The following is a 15,829-nucleotide window of genomic DNA, read 5'->3' as shown; positions in this document are numbered from 1 at the left end:
AGATCGCAAAATGGACTCTTTAGCAATATTCATGTTCTTTGGGTATCGAGCATTTCTTGGTCTTCCGTGAAGTTTTCGCTAGGGTGCTGACTGCTGAGCTGGTACCTCCAATGTTTTTGACCCAAAGCAACACAGTTTTTTGATCAGGAACAGGGTTGCGTCTTCTCAGAAATGGTTTCTGAAATTTTTTAAGGTTAGAGTTACAGATTCTCAGTTGTTACGAAAATTTTCCACAATAAATGCACGGGGTTTACTTGTCAAATCCATATCTAAGGCATCAGAATGTTCAATATTTCGCCAGTTATTCTGCAAAACATGAATTTACTTAAAGTAAGTGAATAACTGCAATAGCATTGCCAAAGTAAGAATTTAAAAGGTGGGAGTTTTGTTTGTTTTTGTTTTTTTGCCCCATCATGTATATGAAAAAAAAATGAATCCTTTGAAAGTATGTTGAAATGGTAACATTGGACAATCGAATAATGCTGCAATTTATTATTATTATTATTAAATGAAAATTATTTTTTTTAATTTGTTTCTGATACTTTCGGTGGAATTCACCTTAATCATAGGATATTTGGTAATATGTGTTTATTTTATTTATTTTTTTATTATTTATTTATTTTTTTATTATCATTTATTCATTTATTTTTATGGTGATGTTAAGTCCGCAAGCGATTCCGATCTTGTTGACGGTTGCATTAAAGTGATAGTTGACTGATGTGCATCACGTGGTCAACGCATAAATTTGCATATGAGTAAACCAAATCCTTTGAAAGCATTATTCCGAAAGATTAAAATGAAAACTCTGGAAAACCGAAAAATGCTGTTTTTTTTTGTTGTTTTTTTTTTTACTTTTTATCACAAAAAAAAAAAAAAATGAAAATTATTTTTTTATATTTTTTTCCGAGACTCTCCGTGGTATCCACCCTAATTTAGCATAATAGTTCGCTAATCAGCAATATTTTTATATGGAATGGAAACAGCACTAACTCTATGCGGGTTTAACCGGCTTCCTCCAAAGAGGAAGTTCCATGGGAATATGAAATTCACAAGCGGTCCCCAGTCGTATGTATATCCCCGTCAGGGGAGATGACGAGTTAGGTTTTTGCAACTCTTGCAGAGAGGTGTCGACGTCCTCCTACATACAGCACCTGTAATTCCCAAATTGATCACCCATCTGGTACTGACCAGGCTGAACGTTACTTAACTTCGGTGATCTAACGAAAGTCGGTGTCAACGTGATTATACCGTATGTGTTATGTAGCCGGGGTATATAGCGAAAGTGTAAATGATGACAAAAAACGTGTACATGTTATATAGGCGTCCATGTATGTGTATATATGTACGTGTCTGTGTTCGTTTCTGCCGTTCGTGATCGTATATATATATATATATATATATATATATATATATATATATATATATATGTATATATATATATGTATATATATATATATGTATATATATATATGTATATATATGTATATATATGTATATATATATGTATATATGTATATATATGTATATATTTATGTATATATATGTATATATATGTATATATATATGTATATATATGTATATATATATATGTATATATATATGTATATATATGTATATATATATGTGTATATATATGTATATATATATATGTATATATATATGTATATATATATATGTATATATATGTATATATATATGTATATATATATGTATATATATGTATATATATGTATGTATATATATGTATATATATATGTATATATATATGTATATATATGTACATATATGTATATATATGTATATATATATATGTATATATATATGTATATATATATGTATATATATATATGTGTATATATTAAATTGTAATTCAATATCTTGCATATCGAGCAATTCTTGTTTAGATGGGATAACTTATAGAATATTACTGCCAGTAATATTTTGTAAACCTACAATCTCACGTTTACATAACCACTGATTGTTAAATAAAAACTATTCCGAAGTATATATATATATATATATATATATATATATATATATGTATATATATGTATATGTATATATGTATATATATATGTATATATATGTATATATATGTATATATATATATGTATATGTATATATATGTATATATATGTGTATATGTATATATATGTGTATATGTATATATATGTGTATATGTGTATATATATGTATATGTATATATATATATACATGTATATATACGAGTTTGTGATTCTCTAATGCATACATATCTATAACAGTGTCTCTGTAATCGTCTAGTGTGTGTGCACATATATTTATAAGTATGTATAACACATATAATAAACAGATACAGACGTAACGTAATACACGTTTATATATGCCTTGACATGTAGACACACTGGCCCCAACACGTTGTAGTAGAGTACGTCGCAAGGAACAAAAGACAAGTAATGGCTCACTTTTTCCGTTGAAATAACGATATTTATTTCCGAGTACTTTCCTAAATAAAATGTGACTGTGATCCTCTAAATCATCTTTGTCGGTCTGTGCACACGTTCTTTTTATAGTCTTTGTCCTTTTCCTTACCGTGACGTCACTTCGCACACGGCTCGGCATTTGTATACTGCCGTCATACGCGTGTCTACGCTCTGTTATATAGACACCTTCAACAACAGTTCAATGAAATGCATCTTACAACCAGTTTCTTTTGGGGATCGAATAAACATCTTTCTGGTGGGGGTGTTATATTCAACCCAAAAAGAGGGGCGAGGGAACACACCTCTTCCGTCAGTGAATCAGAAATATGAACACCGATCCATTTATTGAATGGGAATTAAAGAATCTGTTTATGTAACTACTTTTATGCAACTATTTTTTTTCTATGGAAGTCACTACTGACATAAAGCACTTTTATGAAAATAACGGACGATTATTAAGATGTATAATAACCAAAAAAAAGGAGAGGGAGGTGGAATTGTAACAGCACGGATACGCGTATATAAATGCATGCGAATTTTATCAACAAATGAATCTTTTTGATAAAATTCCAGCTTTGTTTTTGTTTTTAATAATGTTCCGTTTGTATTGGCTGTGGAAAAGATCAAATTAGTTTCTGAATTTTTTAGATGAGTATTGATAATTTGGATTATACGGATTATTCAGGTTACTGACGTAACGGATAAAGTAATAAGTAACATTCAGTTCTAAGTGAAGGTTGAAGGTCCAATCTTCAGTATAGATGATACAAAGAATACAGTTTCAAATTACTTCAACCCGATCAAGACTGATGGAATGAGAACATTCTACTCTCGTAGATTAAATAAAGGGTTCCAAGATCCCGGAGTTTGACAGAATACACATGAAGAAGGCTGGAGGCTGCACCGACTGAAACATTGTGAAAACTCAAGATGAGAACAGTAGTCCAAAGAATCCAAATAATACGAATTATCAATCCTCATTTCAAAATTTCCAAAACATCATTAAAGCTTATCCTCGAGTAGCCTTTGGTTCTTGATAAGTAGTGACTCATTAGTCTAACACAAAACAACTCAAGTCCTAAGTAATTCGCAATTATATTTGGAGTGCTGTCCACAGTGAGGATTGAACCTTCGAATTGTAGAGGAATATAACCTATAACATAATCTCGATAGGAAAGACCTGAAAAAAAAAATCGGAAATTACATTGTCTGAAACGTTCAAAATTCCATACCGTTCAACAGAAAGATTCCTAAATTCGACAAGATAAACACCTGAAGAAGGTCGAAGTTTACATTGGCTGAAATATCGTGAGAATAACACTCAAGGCGAGATCGTAATCCAAATAATCCAAGGAATACTAATTCTTTTTGGACTTTCCTTTTGCTTGTACAGTATATAGTACATATACATAATACACGGTGGGTTTTCTCTCGACTTGTCCTCTAAAAAGGGAAGGAGCGATTCTCCCAAAACACAGTTACTCCTTTTGCGATTTACATACAAGAGAAAGATTTTATCAGGTTACAATCTATATGCCACTGGAGACTTCTTGTCTGCTATATGTATGTTACAGAGCCGCTGACGCTGGTAGTAGCAGCAGCTAACACACGCAAATGACCAAGCCGGTTGCGCGATGTGATGTCAAAGCAGATACAAAAAAGACACACAAACGGGCAAGGGTGTTCAGGGAAGCGCGTGTTTGGGATACGTGGGTGGCGTCACGGCAGAGACGAGAAGTCACATGATGTTGGGGGAGCAGGAACAAAGGTCTTTTGTTAAAAACTGAGGCTAAATCCAAAAATTCAGTACACAAAGTTAAGACGCCGGAAGTGGATTAGGTTTAGCTAAATATGGAACGGAAGTCACTAAGCATGAAACGAAATACGAGACCATACGGAAACACTTCTTGTTTTATTATGAAACAAAAAACTAATACACTTTTATATCTTACACTTCTATAAATATTTTTTTAATATTTAAAATATATTTATGCGGAAATAATTTTTAAAAAATTAATTTTTGACATTAAGTTTTCTTTAAAATATATTTTTTGATTCTTAGATAAAATGTCTTTCACAAAATTTATTACATAATTTGTCGCATATAATGTATCATAAAACAACGTAGCTGCCTTCAGTTGATTTATAAAACCGAAATCGAAATTTATTATTTATTTTATTGTTTCATGAAAGCACAAGAAGTGTTAAAACTAAAATAATTTTTTTAATAAATTATTTCCATATGGCTTCTTATTTCGTTTCGTGTTTAGTGACTTCCGTTCCGTTCCGTTCCATATTTTAGCTAAACAGAATCCACTTCCGGCGTCTTAACTTTGTGTACTGAAATTTTTAACTCAAACAAAACTGAACAGCGAATTGAATTTCTTTCCTTTTTTTTTTTTTTTTTTTTTTTTCCTTTCTGTTTCCTTGCGACGGAGTGTAGATGTTAACGTGTAACGTTACGTGTAGTTCTGTTTCTAATCTTAAACTTTTTATGGAAATTTCCGTTTTTCTCTGATTAATCTAACCTAATGTAAAAAAAAAAAAAAAAAAAAAAAAACGTCATTAACACTATTTTAATTCATCCAATCTTGCTAAGCTGTCCAAATCCCTACATAGTACCCCAGTAGTTGTTGCCCCTGATAGTAGCCCCCTACACCAAAGTGGCAATTTGCCTTGTTTGGGGTGAAAATGTAATAAAAAAAAAAAAAATAAATAAATAAAAAAATAATAATCCAAATTACCCACTAGATTTCGAAGGCGAAAAAAGAGTGCTATGAGATATCGATGGGCTATATTATACTGATACAAACAATTTAAATGAAACATTACTTTGCATAATTAATGTCATCTCTGTGCAAGTTTGTGTGACATCGCTTAATCACAGGATGTCAGATCACTGTTCTACCTTTTCGTTGTAAATAATTAATTCAATGTATATCATTTTATTCGGCGAGGGGTGTTTTCTTTTTTTTTATATCTATCTATATAACTAACAGACCGCCCGGCATTGCCCGGTCGTAAAATACGCTTAAATATGATATTTTGATTAATGCAGATTTCGTATTTATTGTATTATAGTGTATCCAATATATAGTAATGAACTAAAAGGTTAAAAAAAATAATAAAAAAATAAAATAACTTGTGCGCCACCACTGAGAATCGAAACCAAAACGTTTAGCTTACGATTTATTTTTTTCTTTGACGTTAATGCCTTAACCTATGAAGAAATGTTTGCTGCAAGGCTATAAATTAAAACATACGCATGCATATTCATCATGCCGTCGTTCGACCTTTACCTGGACAATTTCCATTTTTTTTTAAATTTTCACAAATCTGCACCGATTTTCCCCGGCTAAAAGCCAAATATAAAGCATCGCATGGGTTCAAATAGCCTTTATATGAATTCTCATTTCTGTAGGTCAAAAACTAATAGAGGAGTTTGGTAGGAAGAATTTTTTAAACAAATATATATATATGCCTACATCTATATATTTATAAAAGTGAAATTGTCTGTGTGTGTCTGTGTGTGTACATTTCCCTGCCAAACTACTCAGTAAATTTTCAGTCTACAGATTCGAGATTTGACATAAGGAGTATTGAGATTTTGGAAAATCTTTTTAATCAATTTTCGGTCAGAAATTTGGCTGTCAAGGGGTCAAAGTTCAATGATTTGACCATTGAAAACTCAGCAAACTCCTTCGCCAATTTTGGGTCTAAACACTTGAAATTTTAGATGTAGGTTACTTGGACATGGGTCAAATTTTTTAATTTGATTTGAGCCCAAAACAATAAATGTTAAAGGATCAAAATTGGGGTTAAAGTTTTAAAAAATTTGATCTCTGCGGTCTCTGCCAAATTATTCAGCTAATTTTTGGTCTAAACATTTGAAATTTTATATAAAGTGTATTCAAATATAGAGAAAGCTTTTTAATCGGTTTTGCAGAAAATTTGGCTGCCAAGGGGTCAAAGTGGAAAAGATTTGACCTTTGCGGTCTCTAGCAAACTATTCACCCAATTTTGGGTCTAAAAATTTGAAATTTTACATAAAGGGTATTCAAACATGCAGCAAGCTTTTAATAAGTTTTTGGGCGAAAATTTGGCTGCCAAAAGGTCAAAGTTGAAAGAGTTGACCTTTGCAGACTCTACCGAACTCCTCCGCCAATTTTGGGTCTAAACACTTGAAATTTTAGATGTAGGTTACATCAACATGAGTCAAACTTTTTAATATATATATATATATATATATATATATATATATATATATATATATATATATATATATATATATATATACATATGCACATAAAGTCATGAACAGTACATAGGACCCGAGCAATTCCGGGCTTAACTGCTAGTATATATATATATATATATATATATATATATATATATATATATATATATATATATATAGAAAGAGGTTTTTACGCAAATATTACGCAAGTACAAATATCTGCATGAATATAATTTTACGTAATAGTTTATTAAAGATGGTCATCCCATAAGAAAAATAATAAATTAATTAAAATGAATTTTTAAAAGAAATGCAAATTAGCTCGATCTTTTGCAGATTAATGCAATTCCCCGACCCATATATAACAAAGTTGTTTTTTTTAATAAATAAAATAAAAAAGGCAATTGGCCGATTCAATCTTTTAAAAAAGTGATGATAGGTGAATTATATATATATATATATATATATATATATATATATATATATATAGTGTGTGTGTGTGTGTGCGTGTATATATATATATATATATATATATATATATATATATATATATATATATATATATATATATATCGAAATAAAGACGAAACTTTGATGAACACATAATACGGTTTGTTCCTTTTTATTTTCTCTATTTTGTCGGAATACTATTTCCATTATTTTCATCATATATATATATATATATATATATATATATATATATATATATATATATATAAGTGATGATTGTGTAGTTCCAACGAGAGAAAAAATGTATATTTAAAAGAGTGTAGCCATCAACAATTGTGGGGTTTTCAGCCTTTTATCATATTTTTATTTTAAAATAAAAAATGATAAAAGTCTGAAAAAAAACCCACAATTGTTGATGGCTACACTCTTTTAAATATATAAATATATATATATATATATATATATATATATATATATATATATATATATATATATATATATATATATATTAGCTTTGATTTCACTACTATATATTAGGTTCAATATAATAATCGATAGAGAATTGTCTCTATAATAATAAATATGTAATATGCGTGAATTAAAATATCATATCTTACGACCGTGCAACGCTGGGCGGCCTGCTAGTATGATAATAAAACTCTGTGGACCGTACGACCGCCCTTGCTTGCATATTGTCTATCAAAAACATTGTCATAATCGAAACTAGCTTATATTTCATAACATTCACACTCTTTTCCACAGTCCAACCATATTGGGTTCAAATAAACTTCACTTGTAGACATAGTTTTAATTATGAAACTATGTTTTGTTATATTTTGATTTCCGTTTTGATTCTAGCTCATGGCATGCTAGGTTGAAAATTTGCACTATCAGAAAAGATTTGTTCACAGTTGGTAGTGTGATACCGTTTGTTGAGTTCCTGGCATCATAATTCTCTCCAAATCGCCCGAATTTCGAGTTTAAAAAGTCCCTTCTCTAAATGAAGTAAATAATTTATATTTTTATAAAAACATGTTATCACTCATTTTATACAGTATACATTTTCTAGCACCATGGTCATTGCCTAGATAATTAATTCTCTGGAGAGAATTACTGATGCAAAGAACTCGACAAAAAGACCCGTCAAGCAGACAACATATCACCCCCTGATTTAAAGAGGATGTGCCTATTGTTTATCGTGGTTTACATCTGAGGAGTAAGTGTGCCATGCACAGGACATAACAGCCCTTCCAAAAAGGTTTCGGTTTCGATTCTAGCTGATCGCACTCAAATCATATTTCTTTTTCTTTTCTTTTTTTTTTTCGGTCCCATAGTGCGAACAAACCAATCTGATCTCCGGCAAGCGATAGTAACAACGCCGAGCAAATTCAATTTTCTTTACTTTTGAAAGCATGACTAAATATTGGGTACCATATAATATGAAATATCTTTAATAAAATTCACACTCCTTTCCACAGTCCAACCATATTGAGTACAAATAAACTCCAGTCTTTGCTTAACTTGTAGGCATAAGTTTCATGATTGAAATTATGTTTTAGTTTCGGTTTCGATTCTAGCTGATGGCACTCAAATCATTTTTCTTTTTTTTTTCTTTTACTTTTGAAATAATGACTATATATTGGGTACAATATAATATGAAATAATTGACTCTATAATAATAAATATGAAATCTGCGTAAAATAAAATATCCTATTTAAGCGTATTTTACGACCGGGAAACGCCGGACGTCCCTGCTAGTATATCTGAAAGAGTGGATAGCCTTTTATTAAAGATATATTCTTGTGCTGATATATTTTTTTTATTACTCGAACACCTATCTTGTTAGGGATCCGGATCGGGGTAGTGAAAGGAGTTATTTCCTTTTGAAATAAAATAATCCTTTTTTTTTTTTTTTCATTATTTGAAAGTTATATTAAAGCCTGCTTGATCCGTTGAATTCTAATTGCCAAAAATGATTGCTTTCAAATTGTCCGTTCAGCAACTCGTTTGCACCTGCTGATGAATGCATTCTCCATTAATCATTCATCGGAAGGAAGAGGGTATAAATGACAAGCCCTGACGAGCTCGGCTCTTATTCCATTGTGCGCAGGCGCAAATCTTCCTTTTACTGTTCCACACACAAATATTATTTTATGTATTTATTTATTCATTTTTTTCCTCTTCTTTTTATGGACGTATCTCCCCACTTACTACGCGCCAACACTTTCTGATTCTTTTCCGTGATGAGGAGCATCATCATCCAGGTATCGCAGCTTCAGTCGTTAATGACTGCCAACTAAACGTACCTACGACACCTGCTCTTTTGGTGGTCTATCAATGGTTTCTTTAACTTTTATCTTTATATAAAACCGTGTACCGGCGTTGCCCGGTCGAAATCTGGCGCAAAGCCAGAACAGAATCAGTAAAAAAAAAAAAATGTTTTTTTTTTTTTCCAGACGGGAAAACAAGTCTATTTTATTAATATAGAGACTAGCACGGTGCCTGGCGTTGCCTGAAAGCATGGATGATAACAATTGCCCGGTAAAATTTTAGTTTAGCGTATGAATAAATATACTAGCATTTTCAAGATGGCGGCATCTGGTAAGATGCTCCATCCCTAACTTGAACAAAATGATAAGAAAATTTAAAAAAAAAGAGAAACTGAAAGTGGTCTCAGCAATGACAACAAATGTAGGTAAATGGAAGTAGAGAGTGTGAGCCACCTGACATCCAACTGTAAGGTTCTGCCAACGGGCAGCTATTATACAACGTGACACAATGGAGTGTGTAAATATCTACACTGGACGATCTGTAAGAAGTTGAACATTGAACGCAGCAGCAAATCCAGCAAACATATACTTGAAAGAACAGTCAGAAACAAGCCATACCCCATCCACTATTATGTCAATATTTATTTTTATTTATTTGCTTCCGTACGAGAGCAAAATGTGACACCAGGTTATATTTTAATATGGCGCAAAACCAGCTCCTAAAAAGAGGCACTCTGGCGGTAGGCAAAAATAAAATTGCCTTAGTATAGAAGGGTTTCCCCTACATTGACCAAGGACAAATTAACTTAAGTATCAGAACAGATATTTCACTTTGATCATAGCTCGAACACCAGATAACTAATTTTTACACATTTAAAAATTGTGTTTCTTCAAATTTTATGCGTAATACTAAATTGATTATAACTCCAAATCTTTCATCATGTCATAATCTTTAAAAAAAAAAAAAAAAAAAGCATAAAACTATTTTTATCGCCTGTACACAACTTTTCTCGTGTTTTGTTCGGTTCCCTAAACTGTTCTTTATATAAGAGATTGGCGGGACCTCCTGGTATTTCAGCTTGTGTCGTTAATGGCTGCTAACTAAATGTAACTGTGTCGCCTGCTCTTTCATGGCCTATCAATGAATTCGCCTAACTTTTATCTTTATATAAAATTAGCAGAATGCTTGGGGTTGCCCGGGTGTGTTACTATCACTTGCCGGAAAGAATATCTTGGTTTGTTCGCACTATGGGGCCGTTTTGGGAGAACTGTTATGTCCTGTGCATGGCACATTAGCTCCCCAGGATAATACCACGATAAACAATGGGCACATCCTCTTGAAATCAGGGGGTGATGTGTTGTCTTTTGTAAAGTTCTTGGCATCATTAATTCTCTCCAGAGAATTTATTATCTGAGCAGTAGCCATGGTGTTAGAAAATGGCTGCTGTATAAAATGAGTGAGAACGCATGTTTCTTTTATAAAAATATAAAATATTTATTTCATTTGAAGAAGGAGCATTTTTAACTCGAAATTCGGACGAGCTGGGGAGAATTAGTGATGCCAAGAACTCGAGAAACGGTATTACACTTCCAACTGTAAAATAAATCTTTTCTCGTGATGACACAAACTGAGAGAGAGAGAGAGAGAGAGAGAGAGAGAGAGAGAATAATGAGTACATATTAAAGAGAAAGAGACAGAGATATTGTTCCCATACAGTTTGCCTCCCCACGGGACAGAGTTAGACACCAGGGTCGTTTTTTAACGTGGAGAAAGGAACAAAAATTAAAATTGTCTCAGTCATGAAGGATTTCTCCTCCACTGACAGAGAACAAGAAAATGCAGCATCTGAAGAATAGATACTATACTTTGAGTTATATATTTTTTATTCACTCTGAAAAGTTTACAAGTAACACAGAAATAAACAAAAAATTAGGCACAAGGCCATTCAAAAATTGGGGAGGGGGTTGTCTATGGTCATCCTCATCACTGTACCTTTGGTAGGCTATGTTTGATCCTAGCTAAAGATCTCATTCACCATAATACCTCAAGCACACCGGAGGTCGTCCTACCTAAGATGTCCAAATCATATCGTGTGTGTGTGTTTTTATTTTATTTTATTTTATTTATATTTATTTATTTTTTAGAAGCTATAAAATAAATTTGTAAACATAAAATTTTATAAAAAGTCGTTTGTTTAATTTTATTTCATTGACTACATTTTGATCTGGGCCCGAAAGCCAAGAAGTCTATTGGATTTTAACTTTTAGCGAAGTCAGTGTCAGTCATATTGATCTGACCTTTTTGACCCAACAACGATCAAGAATCTGTCGACCTGAATCGAGTGAGTGATTGCTGTCTTGAACAATGTTTCATAACACCTTTTTCAATTTTACTTGTCTTCTCAAAAGGACAAGGAAGGTCGATGATATAAAGCCCTCAAATATGGGGGGGGGGTCCAGCTTCTCAAGAAAGGGCCCTTATCGTTGTGTCTCACGGGGATGTAGAGAAACTGGTAACACTGCAGTTTAGCAGTCTTAACGGAGTGCGATGGACAAATTGTGTAAAGCCGATAAAAATGGTGTTACGTTTTCCATTTTTTTTTTTTTTTAAGATTAAATCTATTCAGCATTGCATATGAAATTAATTTATTGCTCTCATATAAATAAATTAATAATAGATATTTTCAAAATGTTAGTTAGTTGAAATTAAGAATAGATATTTTCAAGATGTTTGTTAGTTTGTTCATGTTGAAGCGTAACGGACCGACGAACTGAAAAAAATCATTATAAACAGAGAAAAAAAAAACATGTTGATCATATGACTGTCTCAAAATTTCACGGTAATCGTGGCAAGTAGCATTGGGAACAAATTGAGATTAAAAAATATGTACAGGCGATAAAAATTGGTTTATGTTTTTGAAGTTGAAATCGGAATCGGAATCGGTAAAAATATTGGAATGGTCGCATAACTAATATATCTAATATATAAACGGTTATATGTCTGTCTGTCTTCATATTTTCAAACTCTATCTCCTCCGAAACTAAAAGTCGCAGAGCGGCGCTAGGGGCCTCAAATGATTGGATTTTTTACGAGCCGTTCTTTTATGGATCTTTAGCTGATTAAAATTGTTTTTAAGGGATCCAAATTGAAAAAAAATCGTTAAACATTTTGTACATTAATTTTCATTTATTTTTAATTTTTTATCGGTTTATATGCGTGTCAGGTTGGTACAGTGGTAACGTCGCCAGCTTTGAATGCTTCAGTTTTTATTCTGCCTAACGGCACCTAAATACTTCATTTTTTTTTTAACTTTTGAAATTACGACTCTATAATAATATATATGATATCTGGACAAATTGAAATATCATATTTAAGCGTATTTTACGCCCGGGCAAAGCGGGACGCCCCCTCCCCCGCTAGTATATATATATATATATATATATATATATATATATATATATATATATATATATATATATATATATATATACTAGCGGGGAGACCCGACGTTGCTTGCGATTGAATGGGGATCACCGAATAGTTAGTGTTATATAAACAATGGGGATCAACGGGGATCACCGAATAGTTGATATAATAGTTGATATAAAAAAAAGTTGATATAAAAAAAATAGTTTATATAAAAAAATAGTTGATATAAAAAAAATAGTTGATATAAAAAAGTTTTTTCTTTTATATTTTTATTTTTTATTTCACACCTAGGTAATCATTGCATAAATTAACATGGGCCAATTCCTCGCAGAAGAACTCTTCTGGGCTGCAACTGTGTTAACCATCATCGGCTGTGCCATCTCCTTGTATTTCCTCATCTTCAACATCATCTACAGAAAGCACAGGTGAATTTTTTTCTATTAATAACCTATTAGCGCCAACATTTTGTTTCTTTAAAAAAAAATGAAGGGTTAATCGTAAGAGTGTTCGCTAATGGACCAGGAGACTGTGGTTCAATCCTCGGCCAAATCATACAAAAGGCTTAAACATGGTAGTTGATGCTCCCCTTGCTAAACGATCAACATTATAAAGGGGATGATCAAGGATTAGTGGAGTAATCCTGGAAATGGGGTGGCGTTCTTCCCTATACCTCCGTGTAGCAACTAATAAAAAAGGAGTCTTTGGGTCGCCCTCGACTATAGTCGGACACTTAATCTGTTTGTTTGTTTTTTTGTTTTATTTTCTTAATTTATTATTAAAAACATCTTTTGTGAATACAATTGTAACGTTGTACACGTTTCCATGTAGAGTTCGTCGCAAAGAAACAATTGTAAGGAAACACTCGACTCACTTTTTCTCATTGAAACAACAGACATTTATTTCCAGGTACTTTCTAGAATAACTCCTTGTCTCTTGTTCAAACCTGTCGCTCACGGCCCCTGTGTGTGACACATATATCTCTGTTCTCTCTCTAGTATGATCATCGGTCTGCACACACGTTCTACTTTTTATAATTTTTTCCTTCTTTCTTGCCATGACGTCACCTCGCACACGGGTCATACGCGTGTCCACTCTCTGTTACACAATATCATATTTGATGAAAATTACATTATCATTGTCATCATCAATTTACGTGACCTCATAAAATAGAGCATTCATTTATAGTACAAACACACATACACACACACACACACACACATATATATATATATATATATATATATATATATATATATATATATAAAAGTGAACGTGTCTGTCTGTCTGTCTGTCTGTCTGTGTGTCTGTCTGTCTGTGTACATTTCCCTACGCAATAACTCTGTCAATTTTTAGTCTATAGATTCGAAATTTGAAATACCGGGTACTGAGATTTGGGAAAATCGATGTGACGGGTGTCAGCCAGAAATTTGGCTGTTAAGGGGTCAAATTTCAACGATTTGACCTTTAAGAACTCTACCAAACTCTTCCGACAATTTTGGGTCTAGACACTTGAAATTTTAGATATAGGGTCCTTGAACATGGATCTAACTTAATAAAGTGATTTGAGCCCGAAACAATAAATTTTAAGGGGTCATAATAGGGGTCAAAGTTTTAAAAAATTAACCATTTTCTTTTTGCACAGCATACACCTCCAAACACCCGAGCAACGCCGGGCACCCCTGCTAGTATATATATATATATATATATATATATATATTTGTAGTCATCGTCCTGTTTCGTTGTATCACAACTCATCAGTGCCGCTAGACTAGCATCTCTCCCAAGCCAAGGATTGAACCTAGAACCGTCGTGTTGACAGTCGGCAGTTCGCCCACTCGACCATGGAATCGACGCCCGTAAATAACTCGTCGGAATGTCTATTTAAAAATAAATAAATATATATATATATATATATATATATATATATATATATATATATATATATATATATATATAACTACTTCATTTACTCACATAAAATTAATATACGAAATTATAGATTTATGCGTAAACTTTAAGTGTTTACTTCAAAAGTGCTCAATACGTAGGTAGAGCTAGTTAGTAATTTATAAAATATATATGGCGATTAAGCTACACTGAATATTCCGCGTTTCATCCACTCTAGGATTCTTCAGGCTTATGCGCGAATTCTGTGGTTATTTATCGTTTTCTAGATACTAGAAAGCTGATTGGCTAACTAAATCATCAATAGAAGAGGACCATATAAAAACGATAAACAACCACAGAATTCGCGCATAAGCCTGAGGAATCCTAGAGTGGATGAAACGCCGAATATTCAGTGTAGCTTAATCGCCATATATATTAATTACTATATATATATATATATATATATATATATATATATATATATATATATATATATATATGGGGGGGGGTATAGAGACTACTTGCTAAAACATTTTTGATTGAATAATCATCATCATCGTCGTCATCGGTTTAAGATCCATTTTACAAGCTGGCATGTGTTGTAAAGCTTTAAGAAATTGACTTCGAAACTAATGTATGTCTGGCCAGGTTTATCCTTCTTTCTCTTAAATCCTTCCTTGTTTTTCTTTGCTTTTCCCTGCCAACTGATCATGTTACTTAAACTGTTCTACCCTTCTAACCCTGAAACTAATCCAAGCACTCTCGCTTATTCTTTCAACGTGATCAACTCAACAAAGTTTCCTGTTCTGCATACTATCCAGATTTAATCTTCTGATGAGGTCTTATTTATCCCTTTTTCTTTCAAGTCCATTCTAATCACTTCCTACCATGTTTTCCTTGGTCTTCTCATTTCAACGGATCCTGATACTTATTCTAAATTTGTGACGTGACCGTCCCAGGGAACGGTTAAGCTCCCCAGGGGAGAGGGGGAGGTCAAAACTCCCAAAATACTGAAGCCGGGCAGATATTAACTTTTTTTTTTAATTCTTTAATTATCATTGGTGTGCCCGGGTGAAGTCAAAAGACCCTGCTG

The 15,829-nt window shown here is 32.4% G+C and overlaps 1 protein-coding gene across 1 annotated transcript in view; it reads left to right on the top strand.

The window, feature by feature from the left end:
• The window catches only part of LOC145248868 (putative G-protein coupled receptor 156), a 144,138-nt gene that overhangs the window by 83,358 nt on the left and 44,951 nt on the right, over window positions 1–15,829 (top strand). Inside the window, exon 2 of the mRNA XM_080110616.1 lies at window positions 13,141–13,274. Coding sequence (XP_079966742.1) covers window positions 13,162–13,274 — 113 coding nt within the window. The 5' untranslated portion in view covers window positions 13,141–13,161. The remainder of the gene's footprint in view (window positions 1–13,140; window positions 13,275–15,829) is intronic.

The sequence above is a fragment of the Euprymna scolopes genome, chromosome 27 (genome assembly GCF_053919585.1).
Source record: "Euprymna scolopes isolate OS-2025 chromosome 27, ASM5391958v1, whole genome shotgun sequence".
Taxonomy (NCBI): Eukaryota; Metazoa; Mollusca; class Cephalopoda; order Sepiida; family Sepiolidae; genus Euprymna; species Euprymna scolopes.
This window is presented reverse-complemented; position numbering and strand designations above follow the sequence as displayed.